This window comes from Bos indicus, chromosome 4 (assembly GCF_029378745.1).
Source record: "Bos indicus isolate NIAB-ARS_2022 breed Sahiwal x Tharparkar chromosome 4, NIAB-ARS_B.indTharparkar_mat_pri_1.0, whole genome shotgun sequence".
In the NCBI taxonomy this organism is placed as follows: domain Eukaryota; kingdom Metazoa; phylum Chordata; class Mammalia; order Artiodactyla; family Bovidae; genus Bos; species Bos indicus.
The window spans coordinates 13,145,487-13,169,346 of NC_091763.1; the positions used below are offsets into that span (position 1 = coordinate 13,145,487).

Genomic DNA, 23,860 nt, shown 5'->3' on the forward strand with positions numbered 1-23,860 from the left:
TATAATATACTACACAACCTTTATTTTAAATAGTATTTATTGATAATTTCTAATGGGCTGCTGCTGCTGCTAAGTCACTTCTGTCGTGTCAGACTCTGTGCGACCCCACAGACGGCAGCCCACCAGGCTCCTCTGTCCATGGGATTTTCCAGGCAAGAGTGCTGGAGTGGGGTACCATTGCCTTCTCCGTCTCATGGGCTAGTAGGGACCAAATATTAACAATATTGGCAAGATTAATACATGGTCACTACTCTCAGTTAGCTTAGGATCTAGCTGGAGAGACAAACACGTAAAGAGGTAACTTTAATATTTCATGGTAAATGACGAAGTAGAGGAGTGAAGGGTTCTATAGCGCATGGGAGAGTTTAGCATTAAGTTGATGATGGTAATTAATCTGGAAACCAAAATGCCTTTCACCTAAAATAAATCGAATGATAATGTACCTAGGACCCCACTCATCTAAAATAATTAACAGGCAGCAGAGGAGTTTTGTGTGCTCACGAATGCAGGGTCGCAGAGCTAGCAGACAGAAGTTTTACCAAATTCACAGCCGGCTTCTACCTCCTACCTCGGTAAAATGTCTGAAGTCCTGCAGTGTGAAGGTTAGTTGGAAGAAAAGTTCCCCTAAGGAATTTAGGGGAGGTGCACTCAGCACATTCCATGCAGACAACCCACAGACATCCCAGCGCAGATGTGATGAGTTTGATGATTCCTGAGCTCTCAGGAAGGAATTTTCTTTTGGTTGTCGGTGTTTCAATGGAGGACTTTTTTTTTTCTTTAAAATTGTATGTAATTCTCATAATGTCCTGGAACTCTATCAAACTTTTATAGAGAATTCCAAGAGGTTGTGGCTCAGCTGGTAAAACAATCTGCCTGCAATGCGGGAGACCTGGGTTCAATCCCTGGGTTGGGAAGATCCCCTGGAGAAGGGAAAAGCTACCCACTCCCGTATTCTGGCCTGGAGAATCCCATAGACTGTACAGCCCATGGGGGTCACAAAGAGTTGAACACGACTGAGTGACTTTGACTTTCACCTTCCAGAAGATTATGGTGATTAGAAATAAGATAATAAATAATGTTACAATAATATCTTTTGTTGAGTTCTAGATAGGCTTTATACAGATTATTCAGTTTTATTATTATAATAACCTCTGAGGTAGGCGTTGATATTATCCTCATTTAAAAGGTGATGTAATTCAGATACTTTTCTAAAGTCACACAGAGTAAGTGGTCAAGCTCATTAATTTTTTACTGAACTGTGTATTTCCTTTTAAATAATTATTTTTTATTGGAGTATAGTTGGTTTATCGGAGGAGACAATGGCACCCCACTCCAGTACTCGTGCCTGGAAAATCCCATGGATGGAGGAGCCTGGTAGGCTGCAGTCCATGGGGTCGCTGAGGGTCAGACATGACTGAGCGACTTCCCTTTCACTTTTCACTTTCATTCATTGGAGAAGGAAATGGCAACCCACTCCAGTGTTCTTGCCTGGAGAATCCCAGGGACAGGGGAGCCTGGTGGGCTGCCGTCTATGGGGTCGCACAGAGTCGGACACGACTGAAGCGGCTTAGCAGCAGGTAGCAGTTGGTTTATAGTGTGTTAGTTTCTGCTGTATAGCAGAGTGAATCAGATACATTCATTTATTTAACAAGATTCACTGAGTACCTATTATGTGCCAGGAACTGTTCTAGGAGATGGAGACAGAGCCATGAATCAAACAAGGGCGTTCATGGAAGTTACTTTCTAGTGGGAGGTAGGGAAAAACAAAACAACAAATGAAATAAATACACTCTGATATGTTAGGTGCTATGGAGATAAGTAAAGCAAGGTAAATAAAGTAAGAGACTGTGGGGTTTCTTTGGTTTATGTACGTGCTGTTTTACAAAGGCTGATTAGAGAAAACGAGAATGTGAGGAAGCAAGTCATGTGGATACCTAGGGGTGGGCAGAGGTGGGAGGGGAGCATTCTAGGCATAAAAAAGCAGGTGCAAAGATTCTGAGGTAAGAGGACTAAACATGTTTGAGGAAGCCAGAGTGCCTGAAGTGGGGTGAGAAAGAGGAAGCGAAGCCGGAGGGGCACATGAGAAGGTGGTTTGCAGACCACTTATGTGGCCTGTAGGCTGTGCCGATGGGCTTCCCAGATGGTGCTAGTGCTAAAGAACCCGCCTGCCGATGCATGAGACGTCAGAGGCCTGGGCTCCGTCGCTGGGTCAGGAAGATGCCCTGGAAGAGGGAGTGGGAACCCACTCCAGTATTCTTGCCTGAAGAATCCAATGGACAGAGGATTCTGGCGGGCTACAGTCCATGGGGTCGTAAAGAGTTGGACATGACTGAAACGACTTAGCATGCATGTACTGGTTGAATATAGCTGGCATTTCCAATAAGATGAGGGCTAAGTTGCCCCTGGACTAGACAACTAGTCTAGTTTTACTGGGGACCTCCACAAGAGTTATTTTGGTGGCACACTGGTGAGAAAAGGTTAATCAAAGTGGATTCAAAGGAAAAAGGGATAAACGGAAGTGAAACCACTGAAGAATTGGAGGCATTTTCTTAAAATGGAAGCGTAGCTACAAGGGAATGATGGCTGATATGTTTGTTGACTGATGGGAATGCTCTAGGAAAGGGAGAAAAACTTTTTGCAGGCGATTACTTGAGCACCACCTTGATTTGGAGACAGAAGATGGGGTCTAGGGCCCAAATGGAGGTGTTGTTCTTAGCGCAGACAGTTCATCCATCATCACTTCAGTTCAGTTCAGTTGCTCAGTCGTGTCTGACTCTTTGCAACCCTATGAATTGCAGCACTCCAGGCCTCCCAGTCCTTCACCAACTCCCAGAGCTCACCCAAATTCACGTCCATCGAGTTGGTGATGCCATCCAGCCATCTCATCCTCCGTTGTCCCCTTCTCCTCTTGCCCCCAATCCCTCCCAGCATCAGAGTCTTTTCCAATGAGTCAACTCTTTGCATGAGGTGGCCAAAGTACTGGAGTTTCAGCTTTAGCATCATTCCTTCCAATGAACACCCAGGGCTGATCTCCTTCAGAATGGACTGGTTGGATCTCCTTGCAGTCCAAGGGACTCTCAAGAGTCTTCTCCAACACCACAGTTCAAAAGCATCATTTCTTCGGTGCTCACCTTTCTTCACAGTCCAACTCTCACATCCATACATGACCACAGGAAAAACCATAGCCTTGACTAGATGGACCTTTGTTGGCAAAGTAATGTCTCTGCTTTTGAATTTGCTATCTAGGTTGGTCATAACTTTCCTTCCAAGGAGTAAGCATCTTTTAATTTCATGGCTGCAATCACCATCTGCAGTGATTTTGGAGCCCAGAAAAATAAAGTCTGTCACTGTTTCCACTGTTTCCCCATCTATTTCCCATGATAGTAGAAGGAAAAGCAGTGCCTGTGTACCCAGATGTGCAGATGTTGGTAGATATGTTAATAAGAGTTTGTACAAGTTCTATTAAAATTGCTTCTGTTTTCTCAATGAAGAATGAGAAGGATGGAGATGAGGTTTGAAGGCTTAAGGCAAAGGTGAAGGTGTGAGATGTTTATCATGGGGAGCAAATGGACTTGGGAAATATAGGAGGGTTGCTGGTTGGCTCAAGCCTATTAAAGGTTAATAGTTATGTGTTTGATTCAGAATGAGGTCTGTCTGACTCCTGAGCCTAAGCCCTTAGATTTAGCAGTTTCCACTGTGTTTTCTGATATTACCCACGAAGTGTAATTAAACCTGAAGGATCACAACACAAGAAGAGACCTAAAGAGGTCATTATATTTAATTCTCAAGACCTTAAGGAGAACTAGTGTTCTTATTGTGTTTGCAAATCTCCATGAAGGCAGATTCTACAGCCTTCCCTTCCTTGGGTATCTCGTGGATTTTGGACTCCTGCCCCTACCCCAGCATCCCTTCTATTATTATTATTATTATTTTTTTTTTGGTAAATCTTCTAAATTAATTCTCTACTTCTTATTCCTTACCTGGAATAATTCATATGCATCCTAGTAAATTTTTACATCTTTGTGAAATCAACCCTGAATATTCACTGGAAGGACTGATGCTGAAACTGAAGCTCCAATACTTTGGCCACTTGATGCAAGAGCTGACTCATTGGAAAAGCCCCAATGCTGGGAAAGATTGAGGGCAGGAGGAGAAGGGGGCAACAGAGGATGAGATGGTTGGATGGCATCACCGACTCAATGGACATGAACTTGGGCATACTCTGAGAGATAGTGAAGGACAGGGAAGCCTGGTGCGCTACAGTCCATGGGGTTGCAAAGAGTCAGACACGACTTAGCGGCTGAACAATCAGTTTGTACCTAAGGCTTCCCTTTTCCCACATCAAAGTTTGTATTTCTCGCAAGTTTTTAGCTATTACGTATTTTTGCCTGGGGATCTTGGTCAAGGTATGTCTGAAAATACAAGAATTAGAACAATGCTTAACCCTTATATTTTCTTTATAAAATTTGAAGAAAGACTGCTGCCTAAACAGCCTGGAAAAATACTCATAAAATCTAATGTTGAAGGCACCTGGTTGGCCTCAGTTGTTAATTCTTACCTTCCTTGCAATTTCCTCATTGACCAATGGGCTTTGGAATGAAAAAATACTTTTTTATGATAAGTTTTGATGCAAGCACCTTAGAAATAAAGTCAATTGGTCATATTCTATGATAAATTGAACAACTTTTATTCAAAGTACAGTGATCCATAATTTTTAGCTATGAATATCTACTTCTTAGTTTGCACCCCTTTTCTGGATCATACACACTGGTATCTGCTGCTCCTGCTAAGTCGCTTCAGTCGTGTCCAACTCTCTGCGACCCCATAGACAGCAGCCCGCCAGGCTTCTCCCTCCCTGAGATTCTCCAGGCAAGAACACTGGAGTGGGTTGCCATTTCCTTCTCCAGTGCATGAAAGTGAAAAGTGAAAGTGAAGTCACTCAGTCGTGTCCAACTTAGCGACCCCATGGACTGCAGCCCACCAGGCTCCTCCACCCATGGGATTTTCCAGGCAAGAGTACTGGAGTGGGGTGCCATTTCCTTCTCCACATATGAAAGGTTCCTATTTAAAATTTTTACCTCTGCTTTGTCACTCATAACTAGTGAAATTCATTCTAGACTTTGCCATGCTATGCATATCAGGAAAGCATAGAATTTGGGGGGGGAGGGACGTCAGATAAATTTGTGACTGCCACTCACGTGAGTGTGATTTTGAATGAATATCTTACTTCTTGAGCCTCAGTTTCCTCCCCTGTGAAATGGATATGCTCTATGCCTTGGCAATAATACGCAGACTGATTCCTTCACTAGAAAGTAATGAACCTTACTCACAGTACATCACAAATATGCTCAGAGCCCAGAAGATGGTGCCAAACATATTTGTATTTTTTTCTGGAGTCAATTTCAGTTCTTGCGAGGTCCCTCCCCCAATTCCTCACCCAACCTTCATCCTGCATCTATAAATATCTTCCCCTTGGACCACCTCCATTTTTTTATCTCCACCCACATCTCTCTCTTCATAGTGGGACTTCTAGAGGACACACACACAAAAATCGGTGTCTTTCTAATATGACTCATTTCATAAAGCATAATTTTGTGTATATTTATGTTCTAAGGCCATCTTCCTTCCAGAGAAGAGGATGGAGAGAGACCGAGGACATGGAGGTGCCAGGGAGACATACCTTGCCACTTTATCCGTGAATAATTATAGCCTTCTCCTAAGGTTGCTTTAAGAATGAAACATGCTAATATTTAAAAAGTGTTTATCATTTCTGGTCATGTGTGTGTGCTAAGTTGCTTCAGTCATGTCCAACTCTTGCAACCCCATGGACTGTAGCCCGTCAGGCTCTTCTGTCCATAGGATTCTCCAGTTAAGAATACTGGAGTGGGTTGCCAGGCAACCATTAAATAAATAGTAACTGTAACTGCTGTTACCATTACTTATCTGTTGAGCAGTAGAATCAGTTTCCCTATGCCTGGTTTGCCCACAGGGGTTTCCCAGGAGAGACAATGTATGAGAATACCTAGAGACTAAATGTTGAGTTTTATTCTGAACCCCCCTGCTGGTTGACTTCATTGGAAAAGACTCTGATGCTGGGAGGGATTGGGGGCAGGAGGAGAAGGGGACGACAGAGGGTGAGACGGCTGGATGGCATCACTGACTCGATGGACTTGAGTTTGCATGAACTCCGGGAGTTGGTGATGGACAGGGAGGCCTGGCGTGCTGTAATTCATGGGGTCACAAAGAGTCAGTCAGACACGACTGAGTGACTGAACTGAACTGAACTGAAAACAGGTCTCTGCAAAATTAAGTTGTTCGGTTGCTAAGTCATGTCTGACTCGCTGTGACCCCATGGACTGCAGCATGCCATGCTTCCCTGACCTTCACCATCTCCCCGAGTTTGCTCAAATTCATGTCCACTGAGTTGGTGATGCCATCCAACCATCTCATCCTCTGTCCCGCCTTCTCTTCTTGCCTTCAATCTTACCCAGCATCAGAGTCTTTTCCAATGAGTCGGCTCTTCGCATCAGGTGGCCAAAGTACTGAAGGTTCAGCTTCAACATCAGTCCTTCCAATGAATATTCAGGGTTGATTTCCTTTAGGACTGACGAGTTTGATCTCCTAACTGTCCAAGGGACTCTCAAGAGTCTTCTCCAGCACCAAAGTTCGAAAGCATCAAAAGTAAGTAAAAGATCCTTGTCTCATTTCCTGGTAAGAATCTCATTAGGGATTGAGTTGCTGCTTCCCATCCCCCCAGGAGCGTGGTGCTGGTGGGGCGGAGCCACAGGTGACTCCAGATGGTGGAGGGAGAACCTGGTCCTATAGAATTGCTTCCTCCTGGCTCAAAATGGAGGGAAGTGGCTTCTGAAAGGTTTCCTGTGGGGCTGCTGGTCTGGAGAGCGGCAGTGGTCAAGCTAGAAACACACCCACCTCCCGTTCCAAACTTCCTCTTCAATTTTAGAGTCAAAGTGGTCTTCACCAATTAGGAAAGGTCTTTAAAATTTCCAACGTCAAACAATTGCTGCTTCAAAAAAAAAGGCATTCTGCCTGATTCCTAAAGATTTCTTTCAGTTACTGCCAGACTTTCTTGGCTAGACCTCTGATGAAAGAGAATGAAAGCAGTTCCTTCTGGGATTGGAGATCATGAGCATTTCAATTTTAGAAAGAAATCCTATCAGAATGTTACCCGTGGAGGAAGGGAATGTGACTATACTAAAAGCCCTGAAATTGAGATGTTGCCCTCTGGAATTCCCCCCTTGGCTTGTGGTGCAGAAAGGATTCGTAGCTATCCGGATCTGCCTACGGCTCTGGACAGTAGAACATCCCTCTCCTTGACATGTAACTTCTTGAGGCTGGTAAGACAATTATGATGACAAACTGTATTGAAACTGAAGTTAATGCTTTCTAAAAAAGCGCCAGACTAGAGGGGACAGGTCTTTAAATGGAGTTTCTGTTCTCCCACAAGGAATCTTCCAAATGTGAAGAAGATCTTAAGTCCTGTTCACAAAGGCAGTTTTCTGAGAGATAACAGCAAGGGAAGTAGGAAGAGGGGCTTAGTAACTGTGGGTATAAGTTCTCATTGTGGCCGTGTGATTTTCCCTTGATCTTTCAGAACCAAGAGAAAACAAAGATTAAAAATATCAGCTTTCCAGGAATGTCTGAACAGTGAGTAAGGCATGTAAATCGTTAAGGCTAGTAGACGCACAACAAAATTTCTTCCTTTCCTTTTCCTCCCAAAATATACTCTTGGTCCATTGTAGGAGGCTTCCCTGGCAGCCTTACTTTAGCAGCTTCACTCACCTGTAGACTAAAATACAATTACATGTTCCAGGGAACACTGTCTGTGGTTGCCATCTTATTCAGTTCTGTTTTGCTCCTCTGAGTTCCTCTAATTTGGCCATATGCTAAAGAGATTTAAGGATTCAGTTGGCTACTAGTAGATGGTTGGTATTTTAAACATTTTTGTTGCTACCCAATAGACTGAATAAGAGAACTGGCCCCTTTCCAAAGGAAAACTAAAGAAAAACTATTCAATTTACTATGCAGATGCTTCAAAGTGATTTAGAGCAACTACTCCACAGCCTGACTTTCCAAAGAGAAAGTCATCTTTACAACAAGTATGACTGACTCATTTATCCAGAAGATAAAGTGATTTGTTCTCTTGTGGATGGGGAATTCGGTTTCCTTATTTACAAGGAACAAGGTCAGAGCTGAAGATGCTGTCTTCCAAATACAAAACAAATTTGTAGAGGGTGTATTTCACTGAAAGCCACCCGTATGTAATTTATGTATAAATTACATAAGGGGTGGGGAGAATTATAGGGCCTGTAATTGCTTTCCAGGGTACAGAAGGACATTTGATTTTTTTTTTTTTTCCCTTCAGCATAATTCAGAAGGAAGTGATACCCCAGGGAGCCAAGACTGGGTTTTCTTTTTGGGCAAGAAAGACATTTTCTGGGGAAGGAAAAGGTGTGTCAAAGTTTGGGGAAGGTAAAGAAGATTTCTGCCATTGAACCATTCTGCATATGAAGCCCAGGGTATAAGCAGTCTCTGATCATCAGGTACCTTTCTGCACACAAAGATATCAGTATAAAAGGGCAGACGTAGCTTTAGAATTTCTCTGCTGAAGTGGCTTACAGGTGGTACTTGTGTTGGAAGGGTGGCAGGGGGTTTACCTTGAATCTGTTTTCTGATTTACGCTTTTAGGGGTCAGATGATGAAGGGAAGGGCCTTAAGGTCTCTCCAGTTGACACCTTTTGTCCAACTCTTCTTCTAAGAAGGGAGAATAGAGACCCCAGAGATGTGCAAAAGGTGAAGTCTCCCGGGTTTGCAAAGAGAAAGCGGAAGCTTCTACCTTCTGGGTCCACACCAGCCCCTCCTCATTTGGTGATCAAGGTTCCTGGGAGTCACCGTAGAGTGATGATTTAGAGTTGGCTTTCTCAAGCATCTCTTTTTTATTGTTGCCTGGTGAAATGATTACTGAGGCTTAAAGAAGGCATGTCCAGCTGTCTTAGTTGTGGAAGAAGCTAGACATGTCAGCTCACAGAGTTGGGAAGCTGTCAGGCTAAAAGGAGCCTTTCCTACTGTGAGAACCATCTTCTGTCAGCAGAAAACTTACTAGTCAATGTAAGCAAAACCCAACACGGCAGGCAGTGGGAGCTTCAGACGTTGTGTGTCTCAAGATGGGTGTTTAAGGACTACTTGAAATTTTTTATCCTAATGAAAGGTTAGTTATCTCCGTGTGATATATGGGAGTATGCCAGGTGCAAACTGAAGCACCAAATGTATGAAGTTAGGCTCCTGAACTATGAATGAATTGTATTCCTGTATACAGGTGGCGCTAGTGGTAAAGAACCCACGCGCCAGTGCAGGAGACACCAAAGGCCTGGAATCCCTGGGTCGGGAAGATCCCCTGGAGGCGGGCACAGCAATCCCTCCAGTACTCTTGCCTGGAGAGTCCGATAGACAGGGGAGCCTGGCAGGGTACAGTCTACAGGATCACGAAGAGTCGGACATGACTGAAGTGAATTAGCACAGCATACCTAACTTTGTTTGAACTGTTTCTGAATAGAGGCTGGGAATAGGGTTGCCAGACAAAATATAGGATGCTCAATTAAATTTGAAATTCATCAGTAAAAAGTAACTTTTAGTATGAATATGTCCCATGCACTACCGAGGCCATATTTATCCTAAAAACACCCTACATTATTATTATTATTTGCTAAATCAGGAAACCCTAGGTGATAAAGTGTGTGTTACAAGAGGAGAGTTAACTTTTGGCCACATCTCCTTTGTGTTCAACGTGTTGGCAGGCAGTGGGAGGTAAGGAATTCCTAAAGCTGGATAACCTGTACTGGGTGTGTGAGCACTGTGTCTTTAAGCATGACCAGTGTGGTTTCCATGAAGAGTGAGTGTAGCCTGGGAATTCATGCAGCACAGAAGTCAGTGTTATGAATGGGCACCTGAACTATAAGCTGCCTGACTTCCCCATGCGCTTTGTTTTCGGCATTCCTGTACAAGTATATTTTTGACTCGGGCCTTGGGTTGATTTCAGCTGGCGTCTACATCCTGGTAACTCTTAAATTTAAATCTTCATTATGGATTACTCATCTGATGACCTGCGTACTTTTCACCATGGTATATTCTTCCAGAAAGGAAGTATCTGGGAGTCTTTAGAGAAGGATGTATATAGATGTCTTGAAGGGTGCTATTTTCATTATTATTATTAACATCTTTGCATTAAAAAGGGAGTTATTTTGAAATTTCAATAAAATCCAGCCTATAATTACTGTAATGATTATAATACAGAATGTTTCTTGTTCCAAATATCTGTGCAATAGGATTTGTACCTTTAAACCATTCATTTCACTGGTCATTACTTAAGGATTAAAATAAGGTTATCACACTACATTTGAAAGGGCACTGAACTCAGATGAAGGCCTAAAACCATGCTTTCTCTTTGTGTGCCTCTCGGGGTTTCAATTTCCTTATCTTCAAGTTAAAGGTATTAGATAATCCCTAGGGTCCTTTGCAACCCTCACAGTCTCTGATGCTGTTATGGTAGCTTATAAACTAGTGTTCAGAGCAGTCAGTCAGCCTCAGGTTTTGTCTGTCTCTTTTACATAGAGCTGCATATCTGCCATTCTCATCCCAACTACAGAAAAGAGTCACCACGTCTGCCTCAATTCCCCAAGACCAAGGTCCTGGAAGAATTACCTCCCCACCTTGACAGCCATGTACCCATAGAGAAATCCTTCTGGTTACATTTTCCATAGACTCAGAAATGCTGACTCTTCAGAGGTCCCATAGCAATGGATGTCTGACTCCAACCCTTAGGGGTTGATGATATAGGATTATTCTTTATTTACGTAGACCTAGCTGAAATATTGTCAGCAGCTCAACTTTGTGCACTGTACCCAGAATATGTATGTGAATGGATCTTTTCATAAAACTAGTATTTATGTTGTGCACATTTGGAGCTCACCACTGGGCAGGATGATTCTGATGCCTTAGCTGGTTTGGAGTTTCGGTATGCACATTTAGTCTGCACTGCAGTTCTTAAATACAGGGATGGTTGAAAGCAATTGTGTGCTCGAATTGGCTTGCTGTAGCTTGCGAAAATTGATTATTAAATTACCATGAGTTTTGTGAGTTGATTGTTAAATGCAACCATTATTAAAAATCAAGTCATACCAACCTACAACAAATAAAGCATATTAAAAACAAAAACTCAAAATGTATTATTAACACCTCCTGATTATTTTACTCTGCATGTCTATGCTCTTGATATTATTTGCATATATGGGAGCTGTTTGATGAAAACATATGATGATGCAACTGTACACCTCTTCCCTACCATATATTCAGAGACCTCATGTTGGTCACTTTACATAGGCCATGATGAAGTGTTTACATCACAGAAACCAGCAAATGTTACCATTCAGACCTTGACTTATTTCTTTGTTGATGTCTAAATTTCCAAAATTAATGGAGAGAATGTTACTAATGCAGATTAAACTTAAAACTTTGCAGTGTGTGGTGTCTGTAGCTCTTACATTGTGAATAGTACAAAAAATTGAGAAAATCTGCTTCCAGTATTCAAAAAACCCTTAAATGCTTCCACATAAAAGTCCTTATGTCATTGATGAATGAGTGACTTTCCAATATGTCTTCATTGTTTCCCATTTGTGAAGCAAACAGGCACTCTCCAGTTGCAGACACAGACTAGCTCTGAACACAACTTATGTCTATACAAAATTTATATAAAAAAAGTTAAAGCATTTTGAGAGTACCAGTTGGCCTTATGGAATAGAAAATAAATCATATTGGATATTTTATTATTTGTAAATTGTAGGCTTTACATTCTTTATATTAGCAAAACATAAACTAATATACATATAGATATGTGTACAATTTTTTTTTTTTTTACAAAATGCCTGTTGAACATTTTCTAGCACACAGTTGACTTAAACCTCTACTTGGTAGAGCCCCTTCTGGTTAGCCTGTTTGTGGGGACTGACACAGTCCTCAGGTGAGGCCATGCTTCCTAAGACCATACCATGTGAAGCAGAAAAAGCTTTTGAAAAAATTTCAATATTAATTTATGAGAAAAGTGCTCCAGAAAGAAGGCATGGAGGGAATATGCCACAATATAATAAAAGCCACATATGACAGACCCACAGCTAACATCATATTCAATGGTGACACACTGAAAGCATTTCCTCTAAGATAAGCAACAAGACATGGATGGCCACTCTCACCACTTTCATTCAACTTAGTTTTGACTTCTGGAGTCACACAGACCTGAGTTTGAATCCTGTCTCTGTCATTTACTAGCTAAATACACTTGAGTTTATATTCTTTCTGCCTTTGATTTTAAGTCTGTCATGCAGAGATAATTATAAGACTAAGTACTGGAGTTTCAGCTTTAGCATCATTCCTTCCAAAGAACACCCAGGACTGATCTCCTTTAGGATGAACTGGTTGGATCTCCTTGCAGTCCAAGGGACTCTCAAGAGTCTTCTCCAACACCACAGTTCAAAAGCATCAATTCTTCGGTGCTCAGCTTTCTTCACAGTCCAACTCTCACATTCATACATGACCACTGGAAAAACCATAGCCTTGACTAAATGGACCTTTGTTAACAAAGTAATGGCTCTGCTTTTGAATACGCTGTCTAGGTTGAGAGTCCCTTGGACTGCAAGGAGATCCAACCAGTCCATTCTAAAGGAGATCAGTCCTGGGTGTTCTTTGGAAGGAATGATGCTAAAGCTGAAACTCCAGTACTTTGACCACCTCATACGAAGAGTTGACTCATTGGAAAAGACTCTGATGCTGGGAGGGGTTGGGGGCAGGAGGAGAGGGGGCCAACAGAGGATGAGATGGCTGGATGGCATCACTGACTCAATGGACGTGAGTCTGAGTGAACTCCAGGAGTTAGTGATGGACAGGGAGGCCTGGTGTGCTGCAAATCATGGGGTTGCAAGGAGTCGGACATGACTGAATAACTGAACTGAACTGAACTGAACTGAACCTCATAGGGTTGTCAGAAAATTCAGCATATATTTAACACAGGCCATGGCACATTTAAGTTCTCAAAAATGGTAACTGTAATTTTTTTTCCTATGTCCTCTCTCCTGCCTAATAGGATTCATCAAGCTTCAGACCACAGTCCTCTACCTTTTCTGTTTATATTCATTTAGAGTGTAACTGGGAGAAGGCAATGGTACCCCACTCCAGTACTCTTGCCTGGAAAATCCCATGGATGGAGGAGCCTGGTAGGCTGCAGTCCATGGGGTCAGTAAGAGTCAGACATGACTGAGCGACTTCACTCTCACTGTTCACTTTCCTGCATTAGAGAAGGAAATGGCAACCCACTCCAGTGTTCTTGCCTGGAGAATCCCAGGGACGGGGGAGCCTGGTGCGCTGCCGTCTATGGGGTCGCACAGAGTCTGACATGATTGAAGTGACTTAGGAGCAGCAGCAGCAACAGGCTCAGTGTAACTGAGCCTGACCAGCACATTCTGTGGTGATTCACAAATCTCCTCCTCCATCTTGACCTTCTCATTAGGGTATATATTCATGCACATTTTAAACCAACCTAGGACATAACACAGGACATACCTTCTGTTCATTGTCTGACCATCCTCAGATTAGAATGCCCTTCCCGTTTCCTCATTTCCATGGGTGGTACCCTATTTGTGCTTGATCTCAGGTTTCAAAGCTGCATTCTATACTCTCTGTATCTGATGAGTCATTAAACCCTACTTGTTCTTTCTCGCAGCCTCAGTTACCCTTGCTGCTCATGACTAACAGGGAGGCTGGCTGACGAGCCATCTGGTGCACTCCCATGCCTTGATAGCCTCATTTTTCCCTTTGTGGTCATGGTGCTCAAGAGACACTGATGATCTTTTAACTAATAAGTTAGTCTTTTATTATTTACTGGCATGCATTGCTTTTGAACTCTTTGAAATATCTATGTCTTTTTCTCTTCAACTAGGTTGCAAGCTCCTTGAGGACAAAAGCAGGATACGAACTCAGAATTACTGTCACAGTGCTTAACCCAGTGCTCAATAAAGGCTTCCCCATGGGATGAATTGATTGAATATAACCCTTTCTTATTAAGAGTATGTTTTTTGTTGTTGCTTGTTTTAGCCACTAAGTCACGTGTGACCCTTTTGCAACCCCAAGGACTGTAGCCTGCCTGGCTCCTTTGTCCATGGGCTTCTCCAGGCAAGAATACTGGAGGGGGTTGCCATTTCCTTTTCTAGGAATATGTAGTTTTCTAGATAACATAGCTAGATGTAAATATGTAGCTTCCTAATGCCTGTTAGGTCGGTCCCAAGCTCTTCAAGCCGACCTTCTAGTTATACTGTCAGCTGGCCCCATCTTACCTGCTCTTAACTTTATCTTCCTGTAATGGGCCCTTCAGTCAGGTGACCTTGGCACACACACACACAACTGGGTATTAAAATGATCATCCTTCCACTGTAGTTTTGTTTGAAGTCCCAAGACATTGGGTACTTACCACCTCACACTGAAAAATGCAATGCTACACTACCTAAGAAGGACTTGTAAAGGAGGTGGGAAAAACCAGTTTTGTGACTTTTGCCCAATAACAATAGCTGGAGGTTCAGAAGGACCAGGAAATTAGGAAGAAAATTTCCTTCAAAAAGTTAATTAAGTGCAGAGCCATGCCCACTTTCTAACGGTAGGCATACTGGTTTATCATAAAGGGTAAAACTCGGGAATAGACAATTAGAGGTGATACATCGGGCAAGGCATGGGGAGGGTGCACAGAGCTTTCATGCCCTTTGGGAGCACGTCGCCCTCCAAGCACTTTGATGTGCTCACCCACCTAGAAGCTGCCTGAAACACCATCTTTTAGGGAGTTTCATTAGGTGTGACTGATGAAATCATTGGCCACTGGTGGTTGAACTCAATCTCCAGCCCCTCTGTCTTTCCCTGGTGGTAGAAAGCAAGGTGTGTAAAAGTTTCAAGCCTCTAATCAAGGATTGGTCTTTCCAGTAACCAGTCTACATCTCGAAGCTCTCTCAGTTCAGTTCAGTTCAGTAGCTCAGTCATGTCCTACTCTTTGCGACCCCATGAACTGCAGCATGCCTGGCCTCCCTGTCCATCACCAATTCCTGGAGTTTACGAAAACTCATGTCCATTGAGTTGGTCATGCCATCCAACCATCTCATCCTATCGTCCCCTTCTCCTCCTGCCTTCAATCTTTACCAGCATCAGGGTCTTTTCAAATGAGTCAGTTCTTTGCATGAGGTGGCCAAAGTATTGGAGTTTCAGCTTCAGCATCAGTCCTTCCAATGAACACCCAGGACTGCTCTCCTTCAGAATGGACTGGTTGGATCTCCTTGCAGTCCAAGGGACTCTCAAGAGTCTTCTCCAACACCACAGTTCAAAAGCATCAAATCTTGGGTACTCAGCCTTCTTCACAGTCCAACTCTCACATCCATACATGACCACAGGAAAAACCATAGCCTTGACTAGACGGACCTTTGTTGGCAAAGTAATGTCTCTGCTTTTGAATATACTATCTAGGTTGGTCATAACTTTCCTTCCAAGGAGTAAGCGTCTTTTAATTTCATGGCTGCAGTCACCATCTGTAGTGATTTTGGAGCCCCAAAAAATAAAGTCTGACACTGTTTCCACTGTTTCCCCATCTATTTCCCATGAAGTGGTGGGACCGGATGCCATGATCTTCGTTTTCTGAATGTTGAGCTTTAAGCCAACTTTTTCACTCTCCACTTTCACTTTCATCAAGAGGCTTTTGAGTTCCTCTTCACTTTCTGCCATAAGGGTGGTGTCATCTGCATATCTGAGGTTATTGATATTTCTCCTGGCAATCTTGATTCCAGCTTGTGTTTCTTCCAGTCCAGCGTTTCTCATGATGTATTCTGCATATAAGTTAAATAAACAGGGTGACAATATACAGCCTTGACGAACTCCTTTTCCTATTTGGAACCAGTCTGTTGTTCCATGTCCAGTTCTAACTGTTGCTTCCTGACCTGTGTACAAATTTCTCAAGAGGCAGATCAGGTGGTCTGGTATTCCCATCTCTTTCAGAATTTTCCACAGTTTATTGTGATCCACACAGTCAAAGGCTTTGGCATAGTCAATAAAGCAGAAATAGATGTTTTTCTGGAACTCTCTTGCTTTTTCTATGATCCAGCAGATGTTGGCAATTTGATCTCTGGTTCCTCTGCCTTTTCTAAAACCAGCTTGAACATCAGGAAGTTCACGGTTCACATATTGCTGAAGCCTGGCTTGGAGAATTTTGAGCATTACTTTAGTAGCGTGTGAGATGAGTGCAATTGTGCGGTAGTTTGAGCATTCTTTGGCATTGCCTTTCTTTGGGATTGGAATGAAAACTGACCTTTTCCAGTCCTGTGGCCACTGCTGAGTTTTCCAAATTTGCTGGCATATTGAGTGCAGCACTTTCACAGCATCATCTTTCAGGATTTGGAATAGCTCAACTGGAATTCCATCACCTCCACTAGCTTTGTTCGTAGAGATGCTTTCTAAGGCCCACTTGACTTCACATTCCAGGATGTCTGGCTCTAGGTCAGTGATCACACCATCGTGATTATCTGGGTCGTGAAGATCTTTTTTGTACAGTTCTTCTGTGTATTCTTGCCATCTCTTCTTAATATCTTCTGCTTCTGTTAGGTCCATACCATTTCTGTCCTTTATCGAGCTCACCTTTGCATGAAATGTTCCTTTGGTATCTCTGATTTTCTTGAAGAGATCCCTAGTCTTTCCCATTCTGTTGTTTTCCTCTATTTCTTTGCATTGATCTCTGAAGAAGGCTTTCTTATCTCTTCATGCTATTCTTTGGAACTCTGCATTCAGATGTTTATATCTTTCCTTTTCTCCTTTGCTTTTCGCTTCTCTTCTTTTCACAGCTAAAACCTAAAGCTCAATCTTCGTGTCTCCTGGTGGAAATGCTGGCTCCTTGACTCAGCTTTCTGTTTTTGTTGTTGGTGGTGGTTGCCCAATGAACTGTTGAACAGAGCATGCTAATGAAAGAGCTAATCTTCATTCAGTCTTTCGTTTATTGCTGATGAAGGTGAAAATAGCAGTGAGTGTAGTTTGGAATATGACACAGGTCCTCTTTAGGCATTGTGCTGGGAAGATGCCTTTGATCAACATTCACGCTGCTCTATAGTTTGCGTTACCTCATAGTCACCAGTAGGCTTAAGTTCTTGGTTTATGAATATTCAGCTTTTTGCTGATAAAACTTCCTATAGAACTAGAAGAGTTTCCCAGACCTCTGGAAGTATATTTTGAGATCAGCCTCTCTCAAAATTGCTTCAGTTACAGGCAGGACATGCATTTCATCAGACTTCCATCTTGTTTGTTAGCAACCTCTTTTTCACTTTGTCCCAAATGATGAAGGAAATAAGTCTTATGTTTCTGATCCTCCCATCTACCACAGGAGGTGGCAGTGTGTGAATACTCAAAAGCTTGAGACTTTGTCAGAGCATTTCAGGGCTAAAAGGAGGCTTATAGGTCCATGAAGCCTTGATGTCTCTGTGAGTGGAATGGATGGGTCATATATGTGCACTGAACAAATAAAACTCTATGGTGTCTCCGTAGGTGATACAGGCCTGCCATTCATATCCCAAAGCAATTGAAGTTGTTGTGAACGCCTATGAACACATCAAGTGGAACGTGAAGTGGAAAAGAGCCATACCTGATGATGACTTGGAGGTAAAGCATCCATTCACTTCCTCTGGGTTTTCACTCCCCAGGACTTCCAGAACACAATGGAAGTACAGGAAATTCTAATTAAAAAAAAAAAAAAAAGGGTTTTGAGAATGCTTTAAGAATTTGAGAATGCCACTCCAATATGAGACAAAGGATTCTAAAATGCAGGTGTGAGCATAGATAAATAAATAGGTATGTCACACTTGGGAGCATCTTGGGAATTTCTCCATTAAGGGGCAAGTTGAACAATTTTATAAAGTTGACAGTTTTACTTTCTTCCCCATCAATTTAGATGAATTTAACAACAACAACATCATTTGGGATTGCTCATATAGCATTTTTACCAGAAGATTAAACTGTTTTGTATAGATTATGTCACTGACTTTAATAAATTGCTTTGTATAGATTATTTTCATTCACTTTTAAGTATCCTAAAGTCTTTAGTAAGCAGGTAACAGAGTATTAAAAACGGTGGGACTCCCCTGGTAGTCCAGTGGTTAAAAGTCCATCTACCAATGCAAGAGATATGGGTTCCATCTCTGGTCTGGGATGGATCCCTGGGATCCTACATGCTGCAGGACCACTAAGCCTGTGCCCCGCAACTACTGAGCCCCAGCTCCAGAGCCCTCAAGCCAAAGCTATTGAACTGTGACTAGAGAAAGCCCACACGCCACAAAGAAGACCCAATGCAGCCATCAATATATAGAGAGAGAGATAGATGGATAAAATTGTGGTAAAAATGTGTATAACATAAGATTAAAAAAAAAAACAACTTTGTGATGACTCGTGCAGGAAGCTTTGCAAAGCTGAGTCCTCATGCTGCACATGAAGTTTGCTGCCTTTGTGAACCAGCTGTTTCATTAGCCTTCTTTTCTTGGCTTTAGCCACCACAGCTGTCCCCAGCATGGGAGAGGTGTTGGCCACAGAGGGCAGAGCTCACTGGGCTTAGAGGCCAATGGCTTAAATGTAATGTTATTCTGCTACTTATTAGCTGCCTGTAGCTTTGAAAAGTTGCTTAACCTGTCTTAGCTTTATTATTCATGTTTAATTTTGCCTCACCGTCAGAGACTGTGGAAAGCTGCCATTAGATATAAAGTAGGGACTAAACACATCACTGTTGATTTCTATTGATGTAAACAGTGAGGCTTTTCTGACTTTAACATGTCTTGCCTTCCTTTTCAGAGACACTGGGATTTTTACCACTCTCTCTTCACCGTGTGCAGTAACTCTCCAAGGACTCTCATGCATTTATCAAGATGCGCCATTCGAAGAACGTTACACAGCAGATGTCACAGAGTAATTCCTTTGCTTTCCCTCCCATTGTCATTGAAAAAGTACTTGCTTTTAGAGCCGGAGGGAATCATTTATTAAGCCTTATGAGGCAGAAGTTCCCAATCCTAGATCTTCAAGTGGACTCGCTGGGTAGACACAGTTTGCATAAATAAAATGGTACTTGGGTTGATTATAACACCTCAGGGATGTCAAAACACTTTGCAAACACTGTGTCATTAATCCTAGGGTATCATGGTGAGGGGAAATAAACAGAGGTAAAGTGAAGGTATTCTCAAAAATAAGAGCAGATTCAGAAGGTACTGACGTAACAATAATAATGTGTACAGTGCACTTACTTGGTACCTGCTATAATGTTGTAAAAATTTTCGTATTATCTCATTTGAGAGGGGACCCAGGTTTTCTTACAACCAATCTCATTTTCTCTCCCGTATCAGTAATAAGTTTACATCACCCTTCAGTTGCCAACAAGCAAGGCTCGTGATAGGCCTCTTAATCTTTGTGTCCTCCACCCTCTCCCACTTAGCAGAAATTACTGTTGCTAGTTTTGCCAACCCCTTTCCCCATACTGAGCTCCTCAACTTACTTTCAGTGAAGAAAGCGTGAGCAGAGTCAAAACAAGGGGCTCTTAGAAGCAAATTAGAAGTGAAAAACAAAGACGTATCCACTTGAAAGTCAAAATATTCATGTTAACGCACTCTCACTGAGCCAAAGACCGGAGATGCAAAGGTGAATCCGAAGCAAGGACTCCAGCCTTCCAGGACGTCGTCATTTAGCAGAGGATCCAGACATTTCAGCTGGGAGCTGCAGTGGCAGGTGTCGGGGGCGAGCACAGATGCAGGTTCATTCTCAGTGCCTCCCTTTGTAAGTCATGCTTCTGATATGAAGTGTGGTTTTCTTTGAAGCCTGACGATAAAGAGTGAAGGGATAGTGTGAAGCAGAGGGGATCTCTGGCTGCTGTGAGTGTGCATGGAAAAGGACTCACTTTCAGTTTCCTGGCACATCTAGATATTTCTATTTTCGTATCATTTGCTGCCTTGTACTGTCCTAGGTTCCTTGGGGAAAATATTGCACACTCAATGGCTCCCGTGTATGTGACAAAGAAGTTTTAGAAAATGTGTGCAAGGAAATGTATGAAAGGACTTAGTCTGGTTACTTTAGTCTTTTCATGTAAGAGACTGACATTTCAGAGCATTTTAGCTAGAAGATGAGAGTTTTGTTGGTGATGGCTGGGTGCAGAAAGCACATAGAAACACTTTGAAAATAGTAGAAGTTTGAGAAACTTGGAAAGGCTAGTGTGTTAATCAGGTTTGTTAACGGTTTGCAGAAAGAGAAATGTAGATGGCTAGCTTTTGGACTTCATGGTTTATGAGGCTACTTCTCACTTCACGTATTTGTTCTTGCTAGTCACTTTTAGATATGCTCAGAGACTTTCAGCATTACGTTTTAGAGCTTAGATCAGAAGTAATTAAGCACAAATAAACCTATTTGCCAGCTGTGAGCAGAGTTTTTTTTTTTCCAGGGCTGGGGCGTATGTACATGTGTATGTGTCTCCATCTGGTTGAAGTTTACAGGCTTGAGTTTTGAGTAGAGATGAAGTCAAATATTCCACTAGCCTGCCATCTAGACTGGGCTTTGCATCTTGGGATTTGCATCCTCCTGGTGCTGTGTAGGAAAAGTAATGTAGATGCAATAATCTTTCCAAAGTATCAGTTCTACTCAGATATTTTGGGAGGAATATTTTGTACAAAACTGAGGTCTGTATTATGGACTAGAATACTGTATATGTGTGAACTAGTCATATAAAACATGATCCTTAAAAAGAACAAACAGTTTGCATGCAGCAAGTGGTGTAGAACACATTCTAGAATGCCAGGTGGAGCTGTTGCCCACCCCCCACCCAGTTTCAGGAGTGTTCTGGAGAAATATTTGTGATGCTGACTTAAACGGTAATGCTGAGGCTGAGGACGAAAGGAGAGAGGATGTTCCTTGCCTGGGGAAATAACGTTTCTCCGGCTGCCTGCTGTGCTTAGACGGTCTGTTAATCTGGCGTATGATACAGAACAACTTGTTTTGGATGGTTTATTTTGTAGATTTAAAATTGTTTCTCCTCACCTTTGAACCTTCATTTAGAGGACTTAAATAAAGCTCTTCCCTTTCCTTTCATCTTTGTGAGTTATCTGTTGATAAGACTTTTTCCTAACGGACTCCTCAGCAGTTAGACTAAAGAACTCTACATGATTCATTGCTTTCTTCCACATTGAGAAAAAAGAATGAGAAGATATGCCTGTAAATAAATAATATTTTAAAAGAAAGTAAAGGGTAAACACAAGTAAAAAACAGGTGATTGCTTTGAGAACAAAAAAAGTGTTTTAATGATAATAAAGAAATCGTGCTGAAGCGTAGTCCTCTGTCCTCTTGGGTTTCTGATTTCTTTTCATTCTCATCCTTCAAGCAACCATGAGCAGGAGCAACAGAGGAAATGATATCCTCATGATATAATTGAAAAAGAATCTTTCACGTGAAAGAGAGTCTTTGAGATGAGGGAAAGACCACCCTTTCTGTTTTCTCCCTGCTTAGGAGCCAGGCACACAGGCTCTGTTTTTAACTCACCCAGCGTTACACTGTCACTGTCCTTCCATCCCGAACCCAGTGGTCTCCAATAAAAAACACGGCAGTCAAAGCCGACTCTAAGGATGAAAAAAGTAACAGACCGTTTGCAGTGGCTTATCAATACAAGAAAAAAAACAGCTGAGCCTTATATTTTTGTTACTCAGCTGATTGATTGTTTTCAACTACACACTTTCAAAACTTTTTAGAAAAATCCAATGATCTATTTTTTTTTGAAACGCAGACACCAGATCTAGTAGATGGAAGGAATTCATTGTCATTGTCTTTGGGGTGTGAACAGATGCACTACAGTGAAGTGTTAGAAGTTTTGGCTCTGATGCCTAAGTTTTTATCCTGACTCTCAGCCTAAGTTGACCTGTTATCTGGGGGAAATGACACGCTTGCTCCGTGCCTCAGTTTCCTCATTTGTAAAGATGCAGATGGTAGTGGCACCTGCCTCACAAAACTTTTATATGATCACTTTGAAGTGCAGGGAAGGAAAAGTTTTACTTGACCCTCTTAGGGTCCCTGACTGGGTCTTGAAAATTAAACTGACAAAGACAGATTAACAGGAGGAAAGAGCATACATTTAATATGTTGCACATGACATGGAAGCCTTTATAAGGAAATGAAGACCCTGAAGAAACAACCTTGAGTGTTTTCATGCTAGGTTTGATGGTAAGTGGGTAGTTGTGTAGAAATATGATAGATTAAGGACTATGAGGTCAGTGTGGTAAACTAGGGAACGCCTGGGAATCCTAACTATTCATTAGGATTCTTCTTTTTAAATTAATTTCTGCTTTATTACGTTGTGTTAGTTTCTACTGTACAGCACAGTGAATCAGCCATACGTATACACGTGTCCCCTTCTTTTTGGACTTGCTCCCCATTCAGGTCACTACAGTGCATTAAGTAGAGCTCTCTGAGCTATACAACAGGTTCTCCTTAGTTACCTACTTTATACAAGCATTGATAGTATATATGTGTCAATTGCAATCTCCCAATTTCTCCCACCACCGCTTTTCCCCCTTGCTGCTGCTGCTGCTGCTGCTAAGTCACTTCAGTCATGTCCGACTCTATGACCCCATAGACGGCAGCCCACCAGGCTCTCCCGTCCCTGGGATTCTCCAGGCAAGAACACTGGAGTGGGTTGCCATTTCCTTCTCCAATGCATGAAAGTGAAAAGTGAAAGTGAAGTCGCTCAGTCGTGTCCCCCTTGGTATCCAGGTATTTGTTCTCTACATCTGTGTCTCTCTTTTTGCTTTACAAATAAGATCATCTGTTCCATTTATCTATATACATTAATGTACGATATCTGGTTTTGTCTTTCTGACTTACTTCCCTCTGTATGACAGTCTCTAGGTCCATCCATGTCTCTGCAAACGACCCAGTTTCATTCCCCTTTTATGGCTGAGCAGTATTGCATCGTTATGAGTCTTCTTGATGTCCCTTTGTCTTAGAAGATAAGGGTGCTCCTCTCCTCCAGATTTAGGGAGAACACCTCCTGAAGGAGGGTTTTATGACCTATTTCAGGGAATAAGGGGCAGGAATGGTCAGCATGATCTGCCTGTTTTTGCCGTTTCCTTGAACTCCTTCAGTCTAAAACAGTCACTATGCCAAGGTGCCACATATGGGAATGGCGTGTCTAACGCATCAGAGGGTTAAATCTTTAGTCCATTAAAGAACACAGAGCAGGGTATGACATTCAGTAAGGACTTTAATATTACTGTTGTCCTTGTTACTGTCATATTCATTATCATTTAGGGAGAGCTACCTACCACTGAGTAACACTTTGATTGAGTGAAGCTGCAGCTGAAGGTGACATGTGCTAGCTTTCTGTTCACTTTTGGAATTGCTTGTTGAGCTTCTTCTATGTACCAGGCACTTTGCTGGCAGCTGGGAATCAACGGACGAGCAGACAGACCAGGTCCCTGACCTTCTTGGGGTTTTTTGAGTTGGGGGCCAGAGATGGAACTGACACTGATGTGGAGGATTAGCAAACAGGCAAAATGATTAATTTGTGAAATTTTGCCCTTTTTTAAAGTGGGTTTATCAAGGATGCAATGACTCCTTTTGCCATTCCCTGAAGGCTGCGGAATCACTTTATCATGTGGATAAAGAGTGTCAATCAGCTGTTTCCATCTTCACTGAGGGAAGAGGAGGAAGTTATCTTGGTAACAGGAGGAGTATAGATTGGCAATTCAGATTCCCAGCAGTGAGGGTTACTGCA

The 23,860-nt window shown here is 42.4% G+C and overlaps 1 protein-coding gene across 2 annotated transcripts in view; it reads left to right on the forward strand.

Moving 5' to 3' along the window:
• ASB4 (ankyrin repeat and SOCS box containing 4) overlaps positions 1 to 21,425 on the forward strand; it is a 79,258-nt gene extending 57,833 nt beyond the window's left edge. The window contains exons 4-5 of one of the 2 annotated variants that reach the window (XR_011566102.1): positions 6,492 to 6,681; positions 17,620 to 17,733. Coding sequence is in view for 1 of the 2 variants with exons in the window: in XM_019959712.2 (XP_019815271.2) it covers positions 17,620 to 17,733; positions 18,913 to 19,101 (303 nt within the window). In the remaining variant the exon portion in view is untranslated. Of the gene's footprint in view, positions 1 to 6,491; positions 6,682 to 17,619; positions 17,734 to 18,912 lie in introns of those variants that run through there. The other variant, XM_019959712.2, reaches the window with a different exon arrangement.
• Positions 21,426 to 23,860: the final 2,435 nt, after the last annotated feature.